At 46.9% G+C, this 10,344-nt stretch overlaps 1 protein-coding gene across 3 annotated transcripts; it reads left to right on the forward strand.

The window, feature by feature from the left end:
* Window positions 1-432: 432 nt before the first annotated feature.
* CEBPG (CCAAT enhancer binding protein gamma) lies at window positions 433-8,008 on the forward strand. 3 transcript variants are annotated; one of them, XM_072872174.1, is made up of 3 exons: window positions 433-583; window positions 4,772-4,919; window positions 5,860-8,008. In XM_072872174.1, exon 3 carries the CDS (start codon window positions 5,970-5,972, stop codon window positions 6,420-6,422), a length of 453 nt encoding a protein of 150 aa, XP_072728275.1. In that variant the 5' UTR covers window positions 433-583; window positions 4,772-4,919; window positions 5,860-5,969; the 3' UTR covers window positions 6,423-8,008. The 3 variants fall into 3 exon arrangements, with proteins under 3 accessions (XP_072728275.1, XP_072728272.1, XP_072728276.1); XM_072872175.1 differs by having other exon boundaries at window positions 458-583; window positions 4,764-4,919; XM_072872171.1 differs by lacking the exon at window positions 4,772-4,919 and having other exon boundaries at window positions 434-583.
* The last annotated feature ends 2,336 nt before the right edge of the window (window positions 8,009-10,344 follow it).

Below are 10,344 nucleotides of genomic sequence, written 5' to 3' on the forward strand. Positions count from 1 at the left end.
CGGGGGACGCGGCCGCCTCGCTCCCCTTCCCGCCAACCCCCGAGGCGAGAAGGGAGGCCTCTCGACGCCTCCTCCAGCCCTCTCCCCCGTTGGAGAGGGGAAGATGGCGCCCGCCGGCTGGACCAGGGCGCATCCAGCCGCTCCGGGGACACGCGTGGCCGTGCAGCGGGTTTCCCTCCCCCCCCGGCTGCAGAAGCGCGGGAGCGCAAACCCAGGGGGAGGCCGCGGCACCGCTCGGGCACTCCGCGCTCCCGGCGCGGCGGGCGGAGCCAGCGCCGCCCCGCGCAAGCAGGGCGCAGCCCCGCGGGACACGCACCGTCCTCACGGAAAAAAAAACCCCACCACGCCACGGCCTCGCCCTTTAAGAGTGCGGGCGGCGCGATTGGCCGCGCCGGCTGCCAATCCGGGCGGCTATTGCATCATCCCGGCGGCCGGCTGGGTGGCGATTGGCGAGGGGGCGGGCGGAGCGGGCGGGTGTCGCAATCGCCGCTCGCCCGCACGCCACACTTTAAAGAAAGAGGCTCGGGCCCGGCCCGGCCCCTCCCGCCGCTGCCGCCGCCGCCGCCCGCTCCGGCCGCCACAGGTAAGCGCGGCCGCGCGGGGGGTGGCGGGCCGGGGCGCGGGGGGGCCGGGGGGCCGCGCTGGCCCTCGCCCGCCTCCCTCCCGCCGTGTCGCAGCGGGTGCCGCGGCGGGCGCCGCGCATGGGAGCGCATGATGCAATCGGCGGGCGGCTCTGGCTCCCCTCCCCTCCCCTTCCCTCCCCCGGTGAAGTCACGGCTTGGCAGCGCCGGGCACCCCCGCGCCCCGCACGGGCGGGGGAGGAGGAGCAGCGCGGCCGCGGCCGCGCGTCCCCCGGGCCGCGGCCCGCCGGGGAGGGCGGCGGCGTCGCCGCCACAGGCCCGCGGGGGAGGGGAGGGGAGGGGCGGGCCCGGTCCCCGCGGTGGCGCCGGCCCCGCCGGGCCGCCCCGCCCCGCGGCCGGGGAAGCGGGGCCGGGCCGAGGCGCCTCCAGGTGCTTTTGACAGCGGGGCCGGCGGTCGTTACGGCTCGTCCTCCGGCGCCACGAGACGTGGCCGTTAACGACTGTGCCTGGCCTAGGGAAGGGTCTGCGAGCGGGGCTTGTAACCCCGCCGGTGCCGTTCATACAGCTCCCGGGAGCGCGCAAGGCCGCAGGGATCCCGGGAGCTGCCCCGAACCACGATAAAATGCCGTGTTTTAACAACTGGTGTTCTTCTTTTCTAGCTTCTCAGTGGAGTGTTGAATGTCTTGACAAATCTTTCTGGTTCCCAACAGATTCTAATAGCTCCAGACGCAACTTTCAAAACAGATCTATCACAGAAAGCCTGACGTTGGTTTTAGCTCTGACATCTGGTGGGAAATAGCGGTCATTAAAACAACTCAATACTCCGCTCAGTAATAGTGCCATGCTGGTCATAACGCCTCTTCAGAAAGTATAAAAATTCGTAATTTGAAAAACTTTCAGATTTAAGGAACTGGTTCATCTTTAGAAATAGCTACCTTCATTATAATTCAAAAGACAGAGTCAAATTGGTACCTCCTCGCCTCCTGGCATCTGGGATTGTTTGTGATTCTGTCATCAACACTGCTAGCCTGCAATTAAAATACATACTTTAGATGTTCTGAGCACATTTTTTTAAGGATGTTGGAGTGTGTTTTTCATTAAGGTATATGGAAAAAATGGAGATTCTGAGAAAAATACAGGAAAGTGATGTTGTCAGCTATGGCAACAGAGGATAGGTTTCAGCTACATAGTCTCAAAAAAAGTTGTTGCCTAGCCTTCAGTATGTGAGAGTTACCATCAACTCTTACTAACTTGCCTGCGAGAGTGTCCAGGAAACCGCGCAGGAGTGGGCTCTCCCAATGTTCAGGAAATGTATGCCTGGAGTTTTATGCTGTTGTTCTTTGTACAGGGTCATCTGGATTTAGAGTCAGATCCTACTGGGGTATTCCTACTGAAGTGAAGGAGAAGGGAGGCCACCTATTGCTGTTCAGATTGGGACTGATTTTGCATTAGACAAGAGAGCTGAGTGAATTTGTGCAATAAAGTCATCCTGACTAATGATCAGAATCAACACAGTCACATCTCAGAAAAGGAGCAGAGAGAAGTGCTTTGTATTTTTTGCTGCTAAGTAAAAAAAATACTGATTTAATTAACAAAACACATAATTTTGGGTTTTTGTCAAAACAAACATTTTTTTTGGTTTGTTTGGTTTTTTTTTTGGGGGGGGGTGTGTGTGTGAAAGATAATAAAGGCCTTGATTTGCTTGGGAGTCTCTGTGGTCCCTGAGGAGCGCTGTCAGACAGTAAGAAACATCTCTCTGCCTGAGAAGACATCTCTGAGTTACCAGCTATTATGCTGTAGTGGGTGGCCAGTTGGTGTCCTGGGCGGCCAGTTGGTGGCCCAAGGAGAGAACAAGGCAGTTCTAACTGGCCACGGGAAACACTACCATGTGCTGGGTGGAACCAGCCTAGGGCTGTCACTGAGCTCAAGCTAATGAGCAGCTTTATGGGAACAAGATGCTCAGAAAGTCATCTGGCTCTCTGAGGAGCTGCCTCCTGCTGTGCCTGGGCTATCACCCATTCACAGCAAACCAACCTGTTTGCAGAGAGGAGTGGAGCAGCTGTGTTTGTGTGGCACGGTGTCTGAGAAATGAACTCTGAGACCCACCTGCCTCCCCACCCTCGTGGCCTCTCCCAATTACTGTGTCTTTTACCTCACCCTTCTTGAGAGCCCCTTCTATATGTCTCATACCTGCTGCCTTTAAATGTCCTTGCTGTATTCCCTGAAGGATGCCCCATAGCCCCTGTCGCTACCCAGGATATCCTTCCCTCTCGTGGTTCTGTTGAAGAACTGACAATTGGTAATAGGGATCCAGCCTCCAAATAACCAGGTGGAAAAATTAGTTTCAAGCCTCAAGTGTTACCACTCCTGGGTTATCTGTGATGCGGTACAGTTAGTGCTACTTGCTTTGCATAAACATTAGTTGGAGCAGGACAGGAATCCAGGTGTCATCTCTTCCTAGTAAGAGTTCTGATCATCAGGCCAGATAAGAGCATGTCTCGCTCAAGAAATAGTTATTTGATACAAAATGGATCAGTTCCAGTGGGAAGGAATTGAGGGAGATCTGTTCTAGCAGGGCTTGAATGCTTGCTTGAGAGGTGTGACACTGGTTCATCTCCTTTGCTTCTGTCTGTGTACTGCCCAACTAAAACATTCTATTAAAATTTGGTTTAATGGAACAAATAATTTTTCCTTTGCATTAGAGGGGAATTTGATAGAGATCTGAAGGGAATGTTAAAGCACTATTAAATAGTTTTGATAGCATAGAAAGAAATAGCACATGGAACCTGGTGACATGAAGAAATTTGTTATACGTCAGGTGGGGCGCCTTTGGGGGCAGGAGCCACCCCTTCCTCTGTAGTATCTCATGAAGCACAAAAAGCTGCGTGAAAATGGTATGGGTTACTTAACTGGGCTGTCCAGATTAAGTTAGCAAGCACTGTAATGTGTTGAAATAGAGGAGACAGGAGAGCATTCTGTCTGACTTTGAAAAGATGCAAAAAATTAGTGGAAAAATTCAGTTGTCAGAGGTGATCTAACAGAGCTATATGCTCTTTGCGGGCTACAGAAATCCTGTATTTAAAAATAAAGCTGAGAAAAAGCCAGTGCGTTTTGACTAAAAATGTCTGTGCAGTCAGACATGCAATACTACAACTGGCCCTGTCAGTCTGGTATTTGAGCACAGTGACATCTTGTTAGCTGTATATTCAGTTTAACTGCTGAACTAAATTGCTTATTCAGTTAGCATCTAAGACTTAAACGTGGTTTGCAAAAGTTCCTTTAAGAGTTGAAATCAGGAAAATACTAAATACAAAGGTTAGGCATGTATGTATATAGATTTAGCTATACAGACGTCAAAAAGAGTTGATGGTCTCTTTCTGCTCTGAAATATGGAAATGAAAAGATTTCTTGAGAGGAGGGGTGTGGGTGTACTCACACATCTTCTTTACTTGTTTTAAGTGAGAAGACTTCTCGGTGACAAAGAATGTTAATTTTGAATAACATTCAAGCCAAACTTAATAGGCTTTTCCGTGAATTTCAGTGAACCGCACTCTGCAGCTGCATCTTGTTCTGGCTCCCTCATTATGGAAGAAAATTTGCAATTGATCTAGACAGTAGACTGTTAACCTTTTTAATGATACCCTAGCAGAAGGTAAAACAGCAACTCAGACTGCTGAGAAAAACAAACAAACAAGAACAGTAAACAGCTGATAAACCCGTTTAGAATGACCCACAGCAGTTCATTTACTAACATCTCACCACATCCATTCATCAGCTAGACACAGGAGTACAGTCATCCATCTCTTGTGCGGTTACTGATGCAAGCCATAATCCCTCGGTTGGACACTGCTGATACTGGGCGGTTAGCATTGCCCGCTGCTAACTTCAACTGCTTGCTTTCCCAGCAAGGTCCTCTTGAGGCTGGGCAAGGAGGATGTTGAACGCTAGTCGTATGATACTGCATGTGTGTGACAGAGCATAGGGCTGCACTGTTGCAATGCAATCTGATCTTGGAGTAGGATTGTTTTATGCCAGTTAGATACTTTTCTTTAACATGACAAGAAATCAATGCTCATTTGACGGATCACTGAGTACTTTTAATTGGAGCCATAGGCAGGCATTTCAGGAACTTAGAACAACCCTGTTGCCCTTCCCCTCTTCTCTCCCAAACTTCTCTCCCAGACATTTAGGAGGTCATCCCGTGAGATGGGAAGAGAAGGGGAGCAGCTGTTAGCCTTGCCAGGGCCGTGTCCCTGCAGCAGCTGTGGTGGAGTCCTCCTTGTGCCACCAGTAGGGTCAGAAGCAGGCTGACCTCAGCAGCGGGAGAACGTGAGTCAGGTGAGAAGGTGTCCTGCTCGTCAGGCCTGTTTGTCTGCTGGAAAGGAGAGTGGACAATGACCGGTGCAGGAGCTACAGCAGGGGAACATATTTTGTGGATGAGTCAACTGTGGCTGCTGTCTTCCTATGGGTGGCAACAGTCCCATCTTTGCCGTGTAGTGATTCTCACGTTGCCATCACCCTGCATTCCTGTCCCACCTGCTCGTTACAGTACCTTTACAGGCTTAGCTTGTCTTACCTTGTTTGTGGTTGAAGGGGTTCCTTTGATGTCACTTAGTCACAGCCTTTGCAGCACACTACCTTTTTCCATAGATTATTTTTTTTCCACTCAGTACTAGGGAGACTTTAAAACAGTAATCAATTTGGACATCATCTTCAAAAGCAAGTGCTGTAAGATGATCGAGGAAAGGTGGACTTGTCTGAGCACCCTCACTCCAGAGAGGAGAAACCAGGGAAGAATCTGTCTGTGCATACACCCAGAGGGATGGTCTGAAGAGGACAAGGATCAAGTATTCCTGTTGGTCAAGAGTCAGGCTGTTAATAGGTTTAAGCTGCAGAAGGAAAACTCCAGTCTGAAAATTAAGAAAATTAAATAACTGGAGGAAAAGTTAGACAGTGGAACCTGTTGCCAAGACAGAGGTTGTGAAACTGGAGATATTCGAGGCTAGGCTAGACACCCATCCATCAGGGATGGCTTTGGAATAACTGAGTAGAGCCAGTGAACAATGCAAACAGCTTGACTAGATGACCCAGTAACAGTTCCTTCCAATCCAAATACATTCAAGAGGCTTCTGAAATGTAGTTGGCAGCTTGTCCACTTCCAGCACAGTTGTGATGTGTCACTGCCAGATGTACCACCAGTACCTTATGCTAAAGCCAGTGATGTATAAGACTGTAGCTGAAGCCAGCACCTTTAATAGCATTTTTTTTTTCCTACTAGGTTCACCTTGCCCTTAATCCATGTGAAGACCTGTTGGAAACACCTTCTAGAAACATAACAGTTTTCAGTTTCCTAATAAATTCTGTTGTGTCCAAGAAGAGCCTGTCCAAATGAGCAAGACATCCCAACAGAACACCGCTACAGATGCGAACGGAGTAAGCGTGATTCACACCCAAGCACACACCAGTGGTTTGCAGCAGGTTCCCCAGCTGGTGCCCGTTAGTCCTGGTGGCGGAGGCAAAGCTGTGCCTCCAAGCAAACAGGGAAAGAAAAATTCCTTTGTGGATAGAAACAGTGATGAGTATCGACAGCGCAGAGAACGAAACAACATGGCAGTGAAAAAGAGCCGGTTAAAAAGCAAGCAGAAAGCACAAGACACGCTGCAAAGGGTCAACCAGCTCAAAGAAGAAAATGAACGTTTAGAGGCAAAAATTAAGCTCCTGACCAAGGAGCTGAGTGTACTGAAAGACTTGTTCCTTGAGCACGCGCACAATCTTGCAGACAATGTGCAACCTGTTGGCACTGAAACCACCACAACAAATCCAGAAAACAATGGACAGTAGACACTGTTGCAGCCTTATGAAATGAACTCTCGAGGTGCAGCGTGTCTGCGATGCCCATGCAGTAACCAAGCAAAAACTCTGTTCTTTTAACCACGGTTTTGCGGAGATTTTCTTCTTTTTAGGTTTAACACTGAAGATTTGATACAATTAAACCAGAAACTGCTTAGGGTATTTGTTTTACATATTTTTATTCTCTAAAAGATTTATCTAATGCAGATCTAAATTCATAGTCAACAAGGAGCTTAGTATTAGGGAAATAGCATTTTCACAGAACTGTTCACTTACCTTCTTATAGTTTGCATAATGGGAGGAATCTGGCAGGATGGTTCACTGTAGTATCAGAAACTCATAATTGGATAAAGTGTCCTTTAAATACCTTTTAGTGTATTTAAGCCCTTTGTTTTCTCCATTACATATTACAAAACTGCAAAGGCCATGGAGGGTGTTTGCTTTCCTGTTTGGTGGACTGCTTTAAATCTGTAGAGCAAGTCCTATAAAGCACCACTTAGATCTTTCCTGCCCAGTTATAGTTAATGGGGAGGGTGTAGTAATAGTGAGCTGGGATGCTTACTGCCGTTTTCTAGAAAAATAGCAACATACGATGATGATACATACAGGCAGTTGGCTTCCAAATGGCAAGTGAGTCTGAAGCATCATGTACAAGAGGTGAAGCAGCACATTGACAAAGCCTTTTAAGCCTGTGTTCACATTGCTCTCACAGTGACTGGGGCCTTACGAGAACAAGATTTTGGTTTTCAGAAAATGTCAAAATGCTACCAAAAAACTGTGCTCTGCAAAATTGCATTCTTGCTGGGGTGCAGGTATCAGGGAGAACAAAATGTGCAGCTTGGCTAAAGCAATGCAAGGGGTAAGACAGCATCTGTTCAGCCAGAATACATGGACCACTGCTTGTTGACATCAGCTCCATTTTCATGGCTGTTCAGATTTGTAACCAAGATCTTACAGAAATTCACAGTGATTTTAAAAATAAATGCCCCTAGTTTGAATAACTGATTCAGTGGAATTTCTATAGCCATCATACAGTTGTGTGAAGGAGTATCTTTGGTCTTGTTTTATTTTCATAAAAGTTTTTCTATAGCAACTTTTTTAATGCTAGTGCTAAGTCTTTGCCATGATCCATAATGCAGTGGTATGTACTATATTGAGGATTTAAACAATAAAAGTAAAGCAGGAACTTTGATGTAACCTTAATTTATTTTCATTTTTAAATATTTCATTGATGGTATGGTTGTGTTACATTTATCCTGTGTGTCTGGCTAGTGGATTATTAGACTGTCTTAATTTCCCTCCTACACTACCTTTTTCCATAGATTTATTTTGTAGGATGCTTGTTTGCCTTGTATCTGTACTTAGGAAGAGAACTTGGATATTATCTCTATGAAGATGCTGTTAGAAAATGAAACCTTGAAAAGTTCTTTTTGAATTTAAACTTTTAATACATGCGGAAAACTTTTATGGATTGTTTTGGTAGTCTTTGTAAAAAGATACGTTTTTTTTGGTTCTAGCTGCAGCTTAAATAGGTAGGGTTGAAATATCAGAAGCTAATAAAAAACCTTTTGCTTCTAGTGCTGGCCTCATTTTTCCTCCCTTTACTATTTCCCTCAAATGCAGAGGTGTCCACCTCAAGCAGCTGTCTTTCTTTGAGAAATCAGCGCAATGGTCTCCACTCCTGTCTTCCACTCAGGTTTTTACTCAATGGAAAGAATCAAACTCATTACAGTTTTGGCTGAATTCCTGATTTAACAACAACAACAACAAAGACATTTAAGATGGAAAATGTACTGCAATTGAAGGCAAGGGGAAGGGGAGGAACAGAACACCAAAAACTACAAGGAAAAAGATGACCTGAAAGCATCTCATTTGTTAACTGTGCACCTACTCTGGTGCAAAAGGCAGGAGCTAGCTCTTCCCTGCTTGTCTGCTCTGTGAATTGGGACTATGTGGCCCTGTTGTCCTGCAGCTGGTTTGACAGGCTGATGTGGGGTCCTCCCCTAATAGCCAGAACAGGGGCTCCAAATCTCTGGTATTTGTTTCTGATTTTGGTGAAAATTATTTCTTAAATCTCTTTGAGTGGGAGTAGTACTCTTTCTGATGCTCTGGAGGGTGATTTCTCCACCTGTTATTCCTGACAGCTCCGATTCCACTTCCTTCTTGTTTAAAACAAAACCACTGAGTTATGAAAAGTCATTTGTTTGCACAATGACATTTCTGGCTTAGCAGTCTCTGCACTTGCTTTGTTTGCCTAGGGAAGTGTGTAGGCTGTGTGCAGCACATCACTTTAATATGTGAAGCCATGGACCCAAGACTATAACAGACTATTATTTTAAATCTACCCTCAGTGAGAGTTTGGTGGCAAGAAAGGTGTTAGTCTATTACTCTAAGCCCCCTCCTGCCAAAATAGCTGTCTCAGTCCCCCGAGGAGCAAAGGCAGAGGCGAGGCTTTCCCTCTCTTTGCCCCAAGGTGGAGCAGCCCAGGCTGTGTGACAGCAAAATGCCTCAATCTTACCCCTCCACTGCAAGGCCCAGGAGAACACCCATACCTAGGTGACTTGGACGATTCTCTCTCCTTTCTAAAGAAAGGCTGGAATAAATAAATACACATCTACACAAGAAAATTTCAGTGTAGGCCTATAAAAGTTTAGGTTTTCCTTTTGACACATTTTTCTTAACTATAGTCTGTGACAGCATACAGTGCCTGTCACTACAAGAAGGAGCGTTACAGCACTATATGTTTCACCAGGAAACCTTATTCCTATTTTCTCACTGTACCACTAAGAGAACAGGTCTACTCTAGCCTCCACGAGCACTGGGAGGCTCTACCACTTTAACTATACCCTGTAGCTGCAGCAGTGTAATTGGAGTGGCAGATAATCCAGAGTGCATCCAACCCCAGGGAGCTGAAGCAATTTAAATAGTTCAGAAGTGCTCGGACCTTTCTAAACACACAAACTTGCTCAACATAACACACTCTTTCTGTTATTTTGGTGTCACTCTATTCAAGTCTGTTTGCACCAAGGGGAAAAGGCATTTGGGAAAACATGATAGCCAACACCCTAAAATATCTTAATGTAGTCAAGAAGAAAGTTTGCCAGAACCTGTATTTCCCCCCCACTAATACATTTTAAGTGTATTAAATATCACTTTGCCTTTTTTTAAAGGCTTACTTCCCTGCCCCCCCCCCGCAACTTTAGAAAAAAGTTCTAATTCACTTTTTGCTTAAGTGGATAAAAATTATCATAATTACAGAACAGACTTCTGGAAGGAAAGATGAAATTTATATTCACCAAGTTCATGGGCCTGATTATGAAGGAAAATGGGAGACTGTGCACCATCCCAGACCGAAATGCATCCACGTCTTGGGCAAGCAAAACAACAGAGAAGCCGGTTACGTGAGCGCGTGCCTGCCCCCCAGAACTCGGGGCAGGGGTTGTTTGCTGGTACATGTCGAAGCAGAACCAGTTCTGCCTCCTGCAGCATGCCAGATTGCTCGACCTGTTCTGCAGCAGCAGAGCCCAATATTTGCCAAGATTAATCACAGGCAGGGATAGGCCTATTAACTAGACTGGGGTTACGGCTTAGTTGAAGCAATTCCAAAACTCTCTTTTTTTGAAAATCTGTGAAGTGTTACTTTAAAATAGTAACTGCGATTGAACCCAAGCAACAGCAGGTTTCGGAGTGCCCAAAGCAGTGAGTGATCCCATGGGCGTGTTCAGAGTATGCCACAGGAAAGCACTTCGATGTGGAGGGAACAAGGCTGAGGCCACGAGCACCGTCTTGCAGTGAAAAAACCTCCCAAGTTTTAGGGGGAGACGAATCCGGAGCAGTACCAGTGTAAGCTTCTGTGTTCTCGTATCTGCAAAGCTACGAAGGCAAAGCCTGATGTCCTCTGCACAAATACTAC

Source organism: Ciconia boyciana, chromosome 9 (assembly GCF_034638445.1).
Source record: "Ciconia boyciana chromosome 9, ASM3463844v1, whole genome shotgun sequence".
Taxonomy (NCBI): domain Eukaryota; kingdom Metazoa; phylum Chordata; class Aves; order Ciconiiformes; family Ciconiidae; genus Ciconia; species Ciconia boyciana.